An 18,892-nucleotide genomic window follows, 5' to 3' on the forward strand; every position below is an offset into this window, starting at 1 on the left:
GATACCTTGTTTGCAACCCTTTTTCACGAAGTAAATGAGATTGTAATTTACAGTCGCGCTCAAACCTCATGACGTTTGCAGGTGTGTCTGCTTATCGGCGATACCCAATAGCAGCAGTGCTGTGTTGCAACATACGGGCTACGCAGACCCGCCGCATAGTTGCTGCTTAGAAATCTCAAAATCAAAATCAAGTGTGCTGGGAAAATTGTTATGTTGTTGGGACCCTGCATGTATATATGATGAATGTTTAATGTTTTCTGAACAAAAATCACATTTCTACCCCTAGTGGTTCCAATTTTATGGGTAGTAGTAGTAGTAGTAGGGTTTAGAAAGGGCTCGTCAGGCAATTTTATGGGTTAATACGGTAAAACCCCGATAAGACGCTGTTCAAGGGACCGCGTGTAAATCTCGTATTAATCGGGACCGCATATACTAATTTTGACTTATATACAGTATCTATTAGCATTTTTCTTTATTGAAATACATTATTCATGAAAGGTAATACAGTATTACTCCATTATGTAATTACTGTACTGTACGTCAAAGACATTTACGATATGTACTGTACTCAATTCTTTCGAAAAAAGTAATTTATAGTTAATTGCCGTGTGCGTATTTCCAAGTCCTCATGTTTATCACACTTCACTTCCCTGCGCTTACGTCCTTCCGACGTCGCAGCTGCAAAGATTAAGTCGCGATTTTTTATTATTGTCCTTAATGTGGATGATGGGATTCTAATGAATCAGAGTTGTTTCTGATTAAGAGTAGGGCTACTGTTTTGGTCGTAATTTCGTAAGATTTCCAATTTTTCCGTCACAGTAGCCTCTGTCTCATTCCTTTTGTGCTGACTTCAAGCAATGAAGTAGTGGAAGATGTTTATACAGCTGCGATGCGATAAGGAATGTTTATCATATGTAAGAATTTTGAGAACCATAAACTTACAGCTTCAAACAAAGGGTCCCTTCAGAATATAAACAGAGTTATCTGTTTGTGAGAGGATAGAAGAGACTACTAAATTGAAATGTTAATTCGATTTCTGATGATGATGTGTGCAGTTGGCTCTGTTTAACGTACAGTATATGAAAGTGTAATGTAATATCTTTTTCGTATGTTGGCAGTTTGGCATTCTCAAAACAATTAATATGTCTCTTAGTGAGCCCAGTACAAGTGGGAATGGTGGATCGAGTGAATGTGGCAGTAAAATTCGGAAAATGGTGTTTAGTGTTTATAATTTCTTTAGGAAATACTCTTCTGAAGAAATGCGTAAAAATCTTAATTTTTCAAAATGTCAAACACTGACTGCCGAGGCTTGTTCTTTAAGTGTCTCTACAGTGTCCCGTGTATGCATAGAAGTTAAAAGAGTGCAAACACAGGATGCTGATAAATTGTTCCATTCTCCTAGAAAGCATATAAATGTTCCTAAAAGAGTTACAAATCTAGACGACTTCCAAAAAGACGTACGACGTACAATTTTTTACTTTTACGATAACGGAAAATTTCCGACAGCTGACAAACTAACCGTACTGCTAAGAAAAAAAAAATACTCAGGTTCAGTTTCTTCCACTAAAAGATTATTGAATCGGTTGGGATTCCGCTACAGGAAAACCAATGATAGGCGAAAATATCTAATGGAACGGAATGATATTGTTGCCGCAAGACTGAAGTTTCTGCGCAAAATGCACATGATCAGATCATCAGGTGACACTTAACCCACATTTTACCTTGATGAAACGTGAGTCAACAAAAATAATTATCTGAAATATGTTTGGCAAGACACAAATAGAAATGGAGGTCTTAAAGTGCCTTTAGGAAAGGGAGGTAGACTTATTGTTTGCCATGTAGGATCAGCTGAAACAGGTTTCGTTCCAGGTAGTAAATGGGTATTCAGATTAAAGAAAACCAGTGATTATCACGAAGAAATGACGGCACAATCATTTCACGGTTGGTTCTTAAACAGATTTCTAAATCATCTAGAGGAAGCAGTGGCGTGTGGTGATAAATAATCCTGGTGGTGCACAAATATTTATTATGATTATGATTATCGTATTATTATTATTATTATTATTATTATTATTAATATAGGTACTAACCACAACATAACTACTAATATATGTTATATAGATATAGATTTACATAATTTTGTTAGTCAAGAAATTGCAGTTAGTCAGTTTCCTATGTGGTCCAGTAATAGCAAAGTAAAGTGTTCAATTTCTATTGCAGTACACGTTAATAATATTGTTTTCGCTATATTGCGTTTTATAAACAGTTCACACGTTCACAAGCATTCAATACGTGTGTCGTCTCCTCAGCCTTAACTGCTAAAAGTCAGCAGCTTTCTTTATTTCTTTGAAATCTCATCATGGCATACATCAAAATGGCTTGAAGGACTTCGTTCTGTATAGTGTTTGATGTGCTCTTAAACACTGTACCTCTTTCCAAATGTTCCTTAAGAGTGCGTCTAATTCAGAACTAAAATTGATGAGGCCAGAAAAATACTAGCGTTTAAAGATGAGTTTCCGCCATCGTGACCTCTTAAAGGCAACAAAACCGCACGCACATATCTGTTCTTGGTAACTTTATCATTGTGAAGTGCAACAATCCAATTGTGTCTGTATGTTTGTTTGACCCAACGCTGCTAATTTAACATTATTGTTGAGTGTGCAGCTGAAGAATCGTGTTTTTATTTCTTTCATTCATGTGCTTCAAATCAATCATACCTACAGAACGATAATAAAAATTATTTAGTTACTACGCACAGTCCTAAATTCAAACAGAAAAATAAATACAATTCATAACACGTAGCCTACTTGTTTTTGTCAATGAATGTTCGCCGCCGAACAATAGGAAAGGAAAACAAAATACAGCGTCTTTTATATTGCAGCCACATATTGTATTTTTTGTAAGTCCGAATGTTGAATTTTCTTGTCACTTCTCTATTACTGTTCTTCGTCACTTATAATTTTAATTTCTGTGTACGTCTACCCATCTTCTTTATTTTTATCTTTTCGTGTAAAGTTCTTACAGAAAATTACATATTTAAAAGGTTTTGCACACTATTCATTGCAATATTTATGATAGAACGGGCCAACAGCTACTGCAGAACACATCTCAAAGTGCTCCTAACCCCTCATACGCACACTGTACTGGCTCCCTACCATGCTCCAAAGCCTGCCAGTGAAACTCTACTACTGCGCATGCTCGAATGGAACAGTGTGCCGCAAGTGTCGAGTGGTAAACCTAAGTCCCAGGCGTCAACAAGAACAGTACACGTGCAGCGTTATTTTTACATAGTTCCGTATTATAATAAAGAATTATGTCGCTCACATAGTCTACTGTAGCTTATTGATATAAATTTTTAAAAATGTGTTATTTGAAGAGGTGGTGCACTGCTCCTGTGCTCCTTAAGAGAAATCGCCACTGAGAGGAAGGGAATATAATTATAATGGACAATGCTCCATACCATTCCATTAGCATTAATAGAACACCAAATACCTCCTCTAAAAAAGATGAAATCAGTGAATGGGTGAAAAGTAAAAGGTATTAGTTTTTCTCCCTCAGAAATCAAGTCAGAACTTTTGAAAAAAGTGTTGCCTTTAAAGCAGTGAAAAATGTATGAACTTTATCAGCTGGCCAATGAAATGGGGCATGAAATGATAAGACTCCCACCTTATAATTGCCAGTATAATGCAATAAAACTAATTTGGGCCCAGGTGAAAAGGGAGGTCGCTAGAAACAACAAAACTTTGAAAATGTGGGATGTGGAAGGACTTGTAAATAAGGAACTTGATAATGTGACAACTGAGGACTGGGTAAAATGCGTGAAACACGTGGTGAAATTACAAGAGGAAGATTTCGCTAAAGAGTTTGGCCGGGAAAACATTTTAGAAACAGTGGTCATTAATTTACAAGAAGACAGTGACACAGATAACAGTGAAACTGATGGTGAGGGGGCTGACGACGACGATGTTGGCTCACCATTCGCTCTGCCACTGGAGTAGAAATTTGCAACACAAAAGGTACGTTTTATTAATTCATCATTTTCCTTAAATGGAACACAGGCATATAATAACTGCTATTTTTGTAAGAATATGCTCTGATACCATGGACATAATGCTATTTAGGGCCATGTCAATTCAATCAATTCATTTGTACAGAAATTACTATTTCAAATTTATCCTATCATTCAATTTATTTGATCAAACTGCGCCTTTGTGTTATTCGACAACTTTATTAACCCTAATAAAAGTAAAACTTACAAAACTGATATAAATTCAGCGAGTTACATCTGACTCAACTAATTTTTCTATATTTTGTGACTTTTAATTTCATTCGATGCAATTTGAAGACAATAATAATAAATATTATTATTATTTATTATTATTAAGTTTTCTGCATCTTTTTATCAAACCAACCTCAGGTAAAGGGTCGCGCTCCACAGTTTTAAAAGTACTGCTGCTGAGTGACAGAGACGAAGAGAGTAGTTGTGACAACATCGCTCTCGCATGTTACTGGCTTTCGCGAAACATCAGGAGGTTTGAGCGCGACTGTAATTCAACACACACTGATGAAAATTCGTATGACACCTTCAAACCTTCCAATTATTTTAGTTTATTTATTTAAGCAAAATATTTTAAAATTAAAATTAATAACTGAACTCAATATTATTCAACATTTTGCGCATGGCATTTCTTAAAACTCTGTGTACCTACTTTTTCCAAAATATTATTTTATTATGCAATAGAAATATGCTTTCTTTTTGTTCTTGACATTTGATATATAGAATACTGTAAGGCAAATAGCTTCATTGCCAACTAGCTGAGCATTGAAAAATGTATTCATCAAAAATAAACATTATGTTAATAACTAAATTCTTGAACAGTTATAAGTTATAATATATGGGCTGTAAAATATGGAATTCTTAAACTGTACTATAGGATCTGAAATTTGTGCGCAGTAATAAAAATTCAATATTAATCTACGGGAATTCTCAAATTCAATATTTAATACTCCATAACTCGTGCTTTTGTAGGCTATTATGTCAGTTCTACAAAAATCTTTTAACATTTAAGCATTAAATTTTCGAAGTCCATTCCTACTCGATTTACTACATCCCTTTATACCTCACCTTGTATCTATGTAACTTTTTAAACTGACTGACTAAAGCCTATTCTCTGGTTATGAACTTAACAGAAAAATTTGAAATTAAACCTCTTATAATAAACAATTATTTTTAAAAGTTATTAGATTTATATGTATGAGTATTTAAACAATTTTATTACATCATTCCGTGACAATACATAATTAACAATGCTCAAAACAGTAATAAATTAAAAAATCACTTCTGTACATGTGGCTAGGTGTTCATTGCAATCACTTCTTCCTTAGCACCGGATTCAAATAATGATGCAAGTTTTATCCATTTACATTTGATATTGGCTTTTGTAACTTCTTCTCTCCAGTCTTCCCCCAATGGACATCTGCAAAAATAAATACAGGAAGCTTAATAAATTGATTAAATTTATATTATCTTAACATATCAATCTGACGATATACACACAAAATTTGCCAGAAACATACAGAATTTAGTGATACTACAAATTATATTCTCTGACAAGCCAGCTAGTTAGTGATGACATAGTATTCACCAATTTACAGACCTCGACTTCTTTTCAGTTAGCTGGCAGAAACTTGGGTTCATTTTAGCACTAGGAATTACATAAAATTTTTCATGCGATGTGAACTCACTTTGATTCAATATCAACAGAATCCAAGTCGTAAGTGACACCTGCATTTGTTTGCCATCTTTCGATGCCATTCCATGCAATCATGACTCCATTATCAGTGCAGAGATGAGGAGGGGGTACAGCGAGAGAGTAACCCATCTCTTGGCAGACTTTCCCCACAGCACCTTTGATGAATTTATTACATGCTACACCTCCAGACACCACCTGACAAACACGCATATTGTCCCAGCATTATGGCAGCAGCATGTTAATTTAAGATAATTCTGTCTGTCACTTCAGTCTCAAACATATAGCATTATCAGATTAATTGGACGTGGTGAGTAGGGTAGTGCAAATGCTAGTACAGTAGAACCCCGATTATCCGTCTTCCTATTAACCAACTGGTGGATTATCCGACTTTTTTTTTTTTGCTGCAGAAAAAATTTGAAGTACTGTACATTATATTAGTACGAATTTTTTATAGTTTTTTTTTTTTTTTACAAACTTTTACCCTTACAGAGTATGGTCTATTCTTTGAGTGGCCGTACTGTCTAACTTCTATGCAAAATGCCTTCTACAGGCGTCAAAAGGAAACGTGTGTTACAGAAAAAAGTGCAAGTAATTGAGTGGTTTGGGAAAAGAGAAACTGTGGTATATCTGAGATATTAGAATACACGAGATTGGAATTACAACTGTGCGCGATTCAATAAAAAACCAAGTATAAAGTGTATTAAGTATGTAAATCTATAACATGATCCCTCTAATATTCCTATCTTTCCACAGATAGCAGTCATAAGGAGTTCCTTTGGCCATTAAAAACTTGTTGTTGAAAACTAGATTTAATTAAATTAGTGAACTTAGCATGTTAAAACATTACTTAAATTTATGAAATATTTTTATGGTACTGATTATGCGATTTTTTTTATTAACCGTTCACTCCACCCTATTCATTACCATGGATAATAGACGTTCTAATGTACATACATCCTCTGTCTTAGATTCAAAGAACTGAATTATATTTAAATAATACATAATATATTCTGATAATCTACAAACCAGTGTTTTCTTATCATGAGGTAATAGATTTCGTAAAGTCACAAATTCCATTCCTCTTTGCAGACGTTGGCACAGGTGGCGTGTGATTGCAAACTGGAAGCTTGCACATAAATCAAATACACTGGGAATCAACTCATCTGCCTCCACGTCTAGAACAACAAGAATCCTATTTTTAAATTCAATTACCTAAGCAACATTACATTTTTTCCTTAAGTAATTGAAAGTGAAATAAGTACATATTCAAGAAACTTCTATTTTCAGCATCAAAAGTGACTAACAATTCTTATCAATTATATATCGTATAGTAGAGACTATGACGTCGCCTTCTCAAAATTTCCACAGGCGTCCATACTGTTATTTTGCATTAACAATATAAATGCGCTTAATAAGAGTGGATTAATTTCCACTCATAAAATTTGAACAAACCTCTGTGGTATACTGTTTATTATGATCTTAGCTTAAGTTATCAAATGCTTGCAAAGTTGTATACCTTTCATATACCAGTATATTATCAATACAAAAAAATCTGCATGTGTTGCATTGCACGCTAAAAAGTTGTCATTTTTCTCACACACAAAAAAAAAAAGAACCATTTCCCATACCATGCAGTTTCTCCTGTTTCAAAATGTGTTTCCGAAGTGTATTTTTCAGACCAGCGACACTGAAATTGCAATCTCTGTAATGTGCTAAGATGGTTGGGAACTCAAATGCCCTCGGATTAACACTCTTGCTGGCTGCAAACTCGATAGCTCGTCCACCAGACAGTGTGCGAAACTCTGGCAGGTTTCTCAGTTTCAGTCGCCGAGCTGCCTGGCAGAGTAAAATAGAGTTAACAATGAATGAAACTGCCAAATTCTGCTAATCGTTTACGTACAATGAGAGGAAGAGAAATGGGAGAAAAGAACAAAGTAGTTTTCGTAACTAGAGTAGAAAGGCTGTTTTTTAAATATAAAACTTTAAAGCCGTCTTTCTTTATGTAACTCGAAGGTTGTGTGTAAAGGTTGTATGGGTTGAAAATATTTTACATTTACAAATATCAACTACAAACATGGGGTTAGAAATAAATATCAATGTTCTTTTACCTTATCGAAAGCTTCTCCAGGTGCGTCATCTATGCTCTGGCCCAACAACAAGAACTTATCTACATTTTTGACAACAGCTAATAAGCAGTGTCCTCCAGAAATAAGCAGAACCAGAAATGGGAAGTTCACCTGAAGAAATAAGTAACACAGAAGGTATATTAGAAATTTTATAATCTATATTCTTTTAGCCGAGTAACTCAGTTCGTAGAGCAACTGTTACGAACTGGAAGGTTCAGGGTTCGATTCCGGGTTCTAGAGGGATTTTCTCGTTGCCAGACTTTCAGAACTGCCCCAAGGTTCACTCAGCCTCCTATCAAATTGAGTACTGGGTCCTGCCAGGGTAAAAAGGCGGTCAGAATCTGGTGCCTACCACACCACCTCATTCTAGTGCCGAGGTCAAGAAAGCATGACACTCCGTCTCCATGTTCCCCAAGTGCCTTCATGGCATGTAAAGGGGCAACCTTTACAATTTTTTATATATTGTTTTAATTTCAGAATACTCACGTCTGGGTTCTTTTTTCTCTCTCCTTTACTTTCTTACAAAAACTGTTTAGATCTTACTCTTTGTACGAAAAGATTCAAGTGACTTAGTTGGTAGAGCAACAGGCCAATAACTGAAAGTAGGTTCAATTCGTAACAAAAACAAAAGATTTTCTTCTGGTTATAATTTCCGAAATGACTCTGGGGACTCAGTCATATCAAATGGTTACCATTGTTCTTTCCAAGGGTAAAATAGGCCAGATCGTGATCTGACCATTACTGGTAGTCTTACATTTAAAAACAAAAAGTTACATTCCTGTTCCCCTTAGATCTTTATGGTCTTTCTTAATGATTTTCATCTTCTTAATCCTTTTTACTGTAGTTCAATTTCTTTAATTTTGATAGTTGTAATATCTGACAAAAACAAATTAAGAAAATAAGAATTATGTAATACATAATTATTAACGATATTACGATCTACACACTCTACAATGTATTATCTCCATTTCATCTTTTTTTTTTTTACAAAGTTTCTTTCGTCTAATAGACTATTTATAAGCTACCTCAGCTATTCTTCTATCCTCCATCCCATTAATATAAACAATATAATGTTACCAGTTCTTTTATGTACCCAGAACACTTCACCCTTACAAATTTTACGTGGATGGTTCAAATTTGATCTGGATTTCATTTTTTCCTTAGATTAAAATAATTGAGTATCTCCGTGGAATAAAGTTGGATGTAACACTTGGGCAACAAATTACATTCAACCTTTCTCCACACAATTATTTACTCATAATAATATTGAATGGCTTTTTATTTCTCCATTATTCGTCTTTTGTTTCTGTCAACGATTATCAGGACAAAACAAACATGGAAAATACTTAATGCAGAAGCAACCAATGATGCTGAAGTTTATAGAAGACTTCTAGCACAGCTTTAGAAAAACTTTCTAATTTGGTAGATTGTGCAAGTGATAGTGGGTGCACTGTAGTTTCTAACATGTCAAAAGCAGCACGTCCTGTCACAAACAAGATTCAATTGTTGAACTTATTCAGAAAAACCAAGAGTGTCACGACTTCCTGGGTAGAATTTTGATAACCGAAAAAAAACGTGGGTAAGTTATTCCAATGTACTCGTGAAAGCAAGATTGCAGCAATAATAATGAAAACATTCAGATTCACCATTATCAAAAGGCTGAACTGAAAGCTGAGGAAAAAAAGTAGTGGCTACAGTTTTTTACGTACATGAAAAAACTGATATTAATCGATCTTCTATTAGATCAGTAAACAATGAATGCAGCATCCTATAGTAGTCTTTTGAGAAGCAAATTGAAAGAAGTCCTAGGGTTCACAAGATGTGTAAAACTGTCTACAGGCATCATTATTCTACATGGTGACGCCTGTCTCACTGCACAATCATCACACAAGGTACCCTTACTGAACTTTGCTGGAAAGTGCTAACACATTGTATCGATAAACTGTGAAACCATTTCAAAATATAATCAAGGTTTGAATTTTTTGTGTTGGGTAATATTTATATATAGAGTGTTAGTTGGAAGATCTAAGGGAAAAAGACCTTTGAGGAGACTGAAACGTAGATGGGAGGATAAATATAAAAACGGATTTGAGAGAGGTGGGATATAATGCTAGGGACTGAATTAATCTTGCTCAGGATAGGGACTGATAACAGGCTTTTGTGAAGGCAGCAATGAAACTCCGGTTCCTTAAAAGCCATTTGTAAATAAGTATATAATATTTATAAAAACAAATGAAGTCCAGATCAAATTTGAACTTCTTAAGTAATATTATCATTCATTTTTTGTCGTTAGGTTGAAGCTTCTACAAAAATTTCATCTCAGGTATATGAAAATCGTATTTTGTTACTTGGAATCCTGGTCTCACTACCATAAGAATATAAACGGAGAACTTATTCTTTTCTGAGTTTGTTTTTAAAGCTTTTATATATTATACCAAATATGTGACAAATAGTGTGACTACTTTCCATAGCCACATTTTTTATACATGACATGACAACCCAGAATGTTAAAATCTAGGACTTACAACATACAATATAACAATATAGTATGAATTCAATAATGTGTATATATTAATATGACCACAATGACTATAGTGATTGTGAGAAAAAAAAATGAACTTCTGACATCTCTAAAGCACATGAAAGGTACAAGGCCAGAGTGCAACATTGCAACTAGCAGCATTCCCCTTCTCCTCGAACTAGTGGCAGGACAGACTACTGGTAGGTGGTGACAAGGCCAGCTTCACTTCCTATATGGTGTCAAATATGATACACTACAGTATATCTTACTGTCATCAGGTGAACAATTACTTTGTGGATCAAATAATGTATTCCATATGTGATACATAATATTAATCCAGTTCCCAATGGCTGACGGATCCAGGGAGTGGATGGGAGTTCAAAAATAGATATTACAGGGCCTGCTGTCAGAGCTAGTTATTTTGCTGGCAAACTGATGACTGTTGAATTATTATCATTCACCTTCTGTACCATGCGCACTGTGAGTGCATGTGCTTCCATGTGGTGTATAGGGATGAAAGGTTTGCCAGAAATTCGTGATAGATGTTTCCCATAATTCGTTCCAACAAGAAGGGAAAGTGGTAGACCTGAAATGTAATATCGTACATTAATACAATATACCTTAAAGAAAAATAATTACTACCACGTTATTAAGCACAATGACCCAAACTAAATTCCTACTAGCTGAATAATGGCCTGCCAGTGTTCAATAGTGTCACAACTTCGTAAAAATCTATCTCAAAATTTCAAGATAATGTATTTGATTTAACCTTCAATAAAAAGAAGAATTATTAAATTTGTCAAATGACTACCTCAAAGCAAGTCCCCCCCCCCCTCATTTAAAGGACCTACTAGGTAAATTGTACACAAAGGAAATATGAATATTATAGAATATGTTAATTTAAACCTAACTTCCACCTTTGTAGAAGAACACAAATTTGAAATAATCAACTTTGCAATTAGAGGGAAAATACTGAAGAGAAGCAGTAATTATTCAACATGAATTTTATAATACAGTTTATTATCACAGTTAGTATTGTAATGAAATCTATTGTATAATACAATTACAAAACAGGACTGTTAATTTACATTACAACTTGGACACTTTCGACATTCGTCTGATATGTTCGATATTTTCTATGGATAATAAAATATTTACTGTGCAATCAAGATCATTATAGATATTTCGAAATATAATTTTATTTTTTACAACTTTATACTTTGACTGTGTGCAACTATAAAAATAATACCTGGTTTTACTGTTGTTGCTATGGCATCAACATCTAAAAGTTGAAGATTTGCTGCCTGAAGAGCATTGTTAACTACAGATTCAATATTCTGTTGGTGTAGATCACGAGCAATTGGTGGAATTATGCCCCCATGGCTGAAAAAAAGAGTGTAATATTAAACATGCACAAAATAATATAGTGACAAAGCACAATGAGTCCAACAGATCCCATGCAGTAGGTAGGCATTGCCCACGCAAGTGTGGCTGGCTATTAAGCAGTATTTATTCATTGTAACCCATCCTGGTAGGTCATTAAACTGCACTCTCGTTCAAGCGTGGGTTTTGTTTTGTTTATAATATATTCAGGGATCACTACACTGGTACGTAGTATTGTGTCTTGTTAAGCATTTACTTACGTACCGTAATAATGGTGAACTATAGTACAAAGGACTGGTATTTATATATGACGAATATGTGAAACTAGAGTGGCCTGTAGAAGTAAGAATAGTTTTTAAGATTTTCGTCTGTGGTCTGTTCTAAGTACTTAACAGTGTAGGGTTCATTTAATGAAACAACTAAGAAAGAGATAGACAACATATACTGAATCTAATTTTCAAACACTTGACTGATTCTGTTGCAGCTTCAGTAAATTAAATAATGTGTTTGAAGATAGTATTATTAGTGATGAATTATGACCACTGCACCCTGCAGTTATTTGTGAGGAAACCGAAAAATAAAGTTTACAAAAGATTTTTTTTTAATTTGAGAGGAAACCTAGAAGACAAGTTTTACGAAAGTATTCTCCACATCTTGAGAGAAATTAAATGACAATATTCAGAAGGGGGAGAGCATCAATTTCAAACAAATTCGCTACCAGTATGTGAGCAATTTTACGAGTGTGTTAAGCTGCCATGGTGATCCCATGGCTAAAGTGCTAGATTTATAATGTTGTGGACTCGGATTCGATCCCCTGTGTACTCCCAATTTACAACTTTTGTTGAGCAAGTCCATGGTTTAGGTAACAGGGGTTTTCTCTGAAAGCTCCAGTTTCCCTACGGCATTACAACAAATCATCATCATCATCATCATCATCATCATCATCATCATCATCATCATCATCACGGGTGTAGCATAGACCAGCCTCCTATGGCACACCCTGGGTATTAACTGTCAGTAAATTGGTCTACACAACTGGCTTTATACAAATGAATTGACAAACAGTTAAGTACCTACCATTAGTTAAGAAAAAAAAAAGGATTTATACAAGCAAATGAGCAATATTTCCAGCAATATCCACAGGTAAGTATCAATGTTGAATCGTATGTTTGTTCTATTTATAGAGCCTATGCAGCCATTCTCCTGTGGTAGCAAGGGAGCTGTTGGCAGAAGGGCACCAAGAAAATGATCTCACTATATGGGGTTAATAGAAACGAATTTTTACAATTTTTTTTCTATGTCTTTGTGTCAAAGAATAAATATTGTAATAATAAGAGTATAAAAACATATTTCACCCCATTTTATAGTATAGGCTTATATAACTATATCAGGGATTGGCATAATTGTCATCGTGATCACTAGCAATAGTGATGTCGCAAGGGCAGCGCTGTAAACTGTCTTTGCTTCACCCCCTTCCTTCCTTCCAACTCCCCTGCAACTCCAGTCCACAGGCATCTATCAGTGGCGGGTTATCTGATTAGATTTAGATTGCTTCTTCCTCAAAACCTATGTTTGTTCGGAAACGTACAGTATGTTTAACAAAGAATGGGAGGAATAGTATTTCTTGTGCATTGGTGACAATGTAGACACCTCTTGTGCTCTATTCTAATAGGCACTTATAAATCGAATATCTAGTGACATTACAACACGTCATAAGATTATTACGAAATCATAGGTAAGCATGAACATATCTAATATAATTGAAGGGTTCAGACCCATAGCGGGCCAAGTGCCATTTATTAAAAATGGAGAAAGCAAGGGTTAAGATTGACATATCATTTAATTTTAATGTGCATACTTTATCTTACTTGCTATATGTTTCGTTAAATTATGGTAATCACTTAATTTTAACTCTTGTTTTCTCCATTTTTAATAAATGGTACTGGGCCCATTATGGCTCTGAACCCTTCACGGAAATGTATACAGTAGAAAATGAGTATAAACATAATTTTCTTTTCGTAGAGCTGGATGGGGAGAAGCTATTAAAACATAAAAAAAAAAACTAAATTTAAATAATAGGCTAGCTCTGGTACTAATATATGATGGAATAAGCTATGAGTCAAGTTATGCAAGTTATGTTATTGCTTTGGAAATCGCAAAATCATCGAAGTCCTGTAATGAAGGACAGTTCATTAAAACATGCCTGAATAAAGTTCCTAACATTATTTGTCCCGAATAATCTGATGTTTTCAACAGTATGAAATTATCCACATGGATAATACAAAGGAGGATGAGGGATATTGAAACACTAGCTGAACTAGAAATAAAATCAAAGATGCATAAACAGTGGTCTAATCTCTTGCTTTAGGTGGAAACACAGATATTGATAGAGTAGAATAATGGTAATGTTCACCCACGGAGTTATGAAGGATCTCTCTCTGTATAAGAATATTTGCTCGATGTCATTGCACTTAAAGAAAATACAACAGGAGAGGAGTTTTTCAAGCATGAAGAAAGTATATAGAAGAAATGAATCTGAACATAAAGCAACTTATATCTGTAGTAACATACAGGGCTCGAAATAAGACTTTAAAAAAGTCTACTAGATGAACTAACATGTTATTAAGACAGCTGGAAATAAGTGAGGAGATAAAATGTTGCTATTGTATAACACACTAGGCTGGCTTAGATTCATTTAAAATGTTCTCCATAGAAAAAATAACATGTATAGTCCTATCATAGGTTGCCTGCTGCTACCCTACATAGTTGCTATGTCTGGCTCTATATTAAATATATTTCAGAACACTAACTTGTTTTCTCAACAAAAACTAATAATATCTAAACAAAGATCGTGACTGGCAGATGAAAATTTACGGGTTGTATTAAGAGTGGCAAATGTGACGTATTTTTCTAGATTGTTGTAACACAGTAAAAATAAAGGTGAAATAAAATATAATCTGTTCATCTATGAATCAATATTGTGTAGTCTACATCAGATGATTGGGTTGAGAGTATGCTACTGGGATCCAAACAGAGTGCTCTGTACTTCTCGAGTGATATTATATTTTATATATTGCGGCTTGCATCCAGTGATGTCATAGTGAGTACAAATTTGCCGACGGCTGGCCTATATAGACACATACTACTGGGCTTAGTTGTTTACATGGAACAATTTTATATATCCATCATTTGCAGAGTTCATAAAGCAGAAAAATATTTAACTTGCATATCAGATAAAGTTAGAAGCGACATTACCTCATTTTCAGGTGTCTGTGCTCAAAAACAGTGCTTCACATTAGTATATTGGCTGATTACTGTGTTGTCAGACCCTTGTCCAGTACTAGCGAATGTGTTCAGGTAAAGCAGTTCTTCACAGACGCTGTTCAGAATCATCCAAAGAAGGAAATGTAACAGTGGAGGTGTCATGTTTGCAGTTTAAGGTAACTTGGTTACAATAATAGAGAAGAAATGCGCACAAAAATTATTGTAAAAAAAAAAAAAAAAAACAGAAAATTTTGTCAGAGCTTTTTTTTTATATAGGATATACAAAACATATCATGGTATTGATCACATGTAACATATTAGTATACACAATTCACAAATACATCTTGTTTCTGGCTAGTGGTAGTATTTGTTAAACAGCTTATCTTTATTTATATGTATATGTATATATATATATATATATATATATATATATATATATATATATATATAATGTCATGATGTTCGTAGTGTAGAATTTATTCCATATCTCTTCTCTTTCCTGCATCCTATCCTCTAGCAAATTTGTTGAACTTCCAGTATATGTTAGCTGGAATCAGTCTGATGTCTTCTATGACGAAGGTTTCATGTGCTAGTTCATACACTAATCTGGATAGAGTGAACTTAGACAGTCCAAGGGTGTCCTGTAAAAAGTGGGCGTTTACTTACTGTATTCAAGTCATTTAACTTAGTGGCAATGTAGGTCAGGTAATTTATATTTCTTAAGTCAGAATAGACAAAATCTTTGCACTCAACAGGTACATTGTCCGCATATCATCAGCTAAGTACAAGATCTCATCATAACAATTTACTCATTATACCCTACCACAAGACATCTTTATATTCTTCATCTTATACAGTTTCAGTTGCTAGAAATTGGAACTCGCTTCCGAGTGATGTAAGGGGTTGTTGGACAATAACTTCATTTAGGTCAAAATTACATAAATTCTTACTTAACAGATTAATTGCTGATTAATAATTGTTACTTATAATGAAACTAACATCTGTCCATTCTTATTATTATCATTAATTTCTCCAAATAGATTTACAAAACCTCTAATGGCAATTACATTAATATTCTCATTATAAAAATATATTTTAGATTTATATATATTTATATTTTTTTCTCCCTGTAACATAGTTCTAGTAAGCTTATATTAAATTAATTTTCATCATTTTACTAGCTATCTCAAATATTAAATTAATTATAATTGATTGAATTAAATTAGCTCATAAATTAAGTTACTACTTTACCTTATAGGTTTATCTAAATTTAAATAAATATGTATTCTACTAGTCGTTAAAATTGAAGAATATTGCTGGAGAACCTTTTAAGTATAGTGTAAATATTTGTAATTTAAATATGTATTGTATTGATTAAGGCCTTAACTCTGCCAGCGAAAATAAAACATTATTATTATTATTATTATTGTTTCAAGTGACAGTTTGTGTGTTTAATGTCGTAAATAGCTTTTGTTGCAATAAAGGTGAATTTGAATGACGAAATTGTCTACAGTGATGTTTAGGTACCCTATCTCAAAGTAGTGACTGCCTCTAGTAGCTGGTTCTTTATTGGATGACGTCCTTTGCTGTTCCTCTCCCTCTCTTCTGAAGTCATCTGTATGTCTTGTTCCCACTGATGACGAATTCATTATCATCTGTCCATTCTGCCAGTGTGTGGAGGGCATTATGTACATCCTTTCTGTTTGCTGTTAGCACCATGTTGTCTACATACATGCAAATAACTGTTCTTCCTGAGGCTTCTTTGATTAACCCTACTATGTTCATGGTTGCAACATTGAATAGCACTGGACTAATTGGATTTGTTATGGAGTCCATTACTTGCACCTGTATACTAATATGCTACATGTTATTCTGGTCAGTGAATGCATTCTATGATGCTATCAAATTGCGTCATCAGCTACTTTCGGTTGAGGGTGTCAAAAACTTTGGTGAAATCCACAAAGATGCAATAGATTTTTCCTTTTTGGATTTCCTGAGACATCTATATTTCCAATTAGATTAGGCCCCTACTTATTGCTTGGATTTTATTCCCACCCCTTTTTGAATCCAAACTGCTCCTTGGGACTCAGGTGTTCTATTTTCTGTGTAAGTTATTACATTTGTCAATACTTTGAATGTCTGTTTTTCAGGAACTGAGATCTTCAGTATTGCCTTTGCCTTTGAATATAGTTTCTAAAAATTAAATTATGGTTTATTTAACGACGCTAGCAACTGCCGAGGTTATATCAGCGTCGCCGGTGTGCTGGAATTTTGTCCCCCAGGAGTTCTTTTACATGCCAGCAAATCTACTGACATGAGCCTGTTGCATTTAAGCACACTTAAATCCCATCGACCTCGACTGGGATTGAACCAGCAACCTCGAGCACAGAAGGCCAGCGCTATAACGACTACGCTACCCAGGCCAACTATAGTTTCTATAATAATGCCCTTCAATTTTTCAGAATGTTTACAGTTTTTATGCGTTTGCTGAAAAGAAGGTCTAGGTATTTATAAGCTGTTTTATTCGTTCTTTGTATGTTATCCAGGGCTGCTACTTTGTTGTATTTAATTTTGTTTACAGTTTTTTCTACCTTCTTTCAGGAGATGGACTGGTAGTCTATGTCGTTTTCACTGGTAAGTATCCATAACATCATAGGCGTCTTGACTGCTAGTTAAGTTTCGGATATTTGAAGAATGCTTTTCCCCAAATATTTCATATCTATTTTGTATTTCTTAGCACCATGTATGCGTCTTTCTGTGTTGTAGCTACTGAGGAGGAGGAGGAATAACAAAGGCAACAGTGTACCAAACTCTTTAAGCTGTGAACGTCGGGAGAGAGAGAGAGAGAGAGAGAGAGAGAGAGAGAGAGGTTGTGGACGTTCCTTTGTGTTGAATCTTCAAATAATATTTTAGCGCGAAACCTCCAGATATCGGTGGAGTTGTGTAGGTTCGTTCATGGTTCTTTAATTTTTAATGCATTTCTCAGATAGGCTAACACTGCTACGTGACATTAGGAGGTAGTATAGAGTAGGCGTACTATTAATAGTGGAGAATCTTTCTCATGTGAAGTCAATAGATATTCCCCAACAAAAAGTGGGATTATTCCATAACTTCAACTGTGTTTACTTTAATACAAATTACCCTCAAATCTTAGCTTACCTAAGATGAATATGTTGTTGAGATTGCAAAGCTTCTCCTAAAATGCAGCCGTCACTATCGACTATTGCACATCCAGTGTCATCACAACTTGTTTCAATTCCTAGAACCGTACTCTTATTTCCCTTGGCATAATTTCTATTACAAATTACATTGGTGCGGAGTTTTAAAATAGATCGAAACCTGTACTGTATGGCATGAGGGAATTCGCATGAACAAGAATAAATTATTTTTAACATGGCGTTTTACGTTCCACTTGCTAGTTCTCAATGTGAATATTGTTGTATATAATTAAGTAACATCACATTTAAATGTTAATATAATATACTTATTTATGTCCCTAACCTATATCATTCACGTACATCTTTGTACCATTCGCGTTCACGTTAATTTATTTATTTACTTTTATCGCAGAGTTGCTAAACTTGATAAGTATAAATTCCCTATGACTTAGAGAACATTTTATATTTCATGTGGCCGTCTTCATGAAAGATAAAAGATAATACTGTGAATGTAGCTACTATTAAAAAAGAGCAACTTATTCTTCGTAAAATAATTTTCAACACAGAATACTTGGAAATCCAGATTATCTCAAATAAAGTGAACTATACGCACGATTGCATTAATTATAACCACAGTCTAGTGCATACAGTCACGAAGCTCTATACGTAGTAAATATGCATCCGCAG

The 18,892-nt window shown here is 34.4% G+C and overlaps 1 protein-coding gene across 2 annotated transcripts; it reads right to left on the bottom strand.

The window, feature by feature from the left end:
• Window positions 1–5,255: 5,255 nt before the first annotated feature.
• Tcs4 (Threonyl-carbamoyl synthesis 4) lies at window positions 5,256–18,770 on the bottom strand. 2 transcript variants are annotated; one of them, XM_069834564.1, is made up of 8 exons: window positions 18,207–18,770; window positions 11,650–11,783; window positions 10,862–10,986; window positions 7,862–7,990; window positions 7,382–7,589; window positions 6,780–6,928; window positions 5,746–5,948; window positions 5,256–5,477 (listed from the first exon to the last, which is right to left on the bottom strand). In XM_069834564.1, the coding sequence occupies exons 1-8, from the start codon at window positions 18,440–18,442 to the stop codon at window positions 5,354–5,356; spliced, it is 1,308 nt and encodes a 435-aa protein (XP_069690665.1). In that variant the 5' UTR covers window positions 18,443–18,770; the 3' UTR covers window positions 5,256–5,353. The 2 variants fall into 2 exon arrangements, with proteins under 2 accessions (XP_069690665.1, XP_069690667.1); XM_069834566.1 differs by lacking the exon at window positions 18,207–18,770 and adding an exon at window positions 15,039–15,155.
• Between the last annotated feature and the right edge of the window lie 122 nt (window positions 18,771–18,892).

Source organism: Periplaneta americana, chromosome 9 (assembly GCF_040183065.1).
Source record: "Periplaneta americana isolate PAMFEO1 chromosome 9, P.americana_PAMFEO1_priV1, whole genome shotgun sequence".
NCBI classification, from domain to species: domain Eukaryota; kingdom Metazoa; phylum Arthropoda; class Insecta; order Blattodea; family Blattidae; genus Periplaneta; species Periplaneta americana.

Coding starts and splice junctions, on each gene's coding strand:
- Tcs4 (XM_069834564.1), bottom strand. CDS start 18,442: ATGTTAAAAATAATTTATTCTTGTTCATGCGAATTCCCTCATGCCATA. Junction 11,784..18,206: donor CAACAACATATTCATCTTAG/GTAAGCTAAGAT, acceptor TCTTTTTTTCAG/CCATGGGGGCATAATTCCAC. Junction 10,987..11,649: donor AGCAACAACAGTAAAACCAG/GTATTATTTTTA, acceptor ATTACATTTCAG/GTCTACCACTTTCCCTTCTT.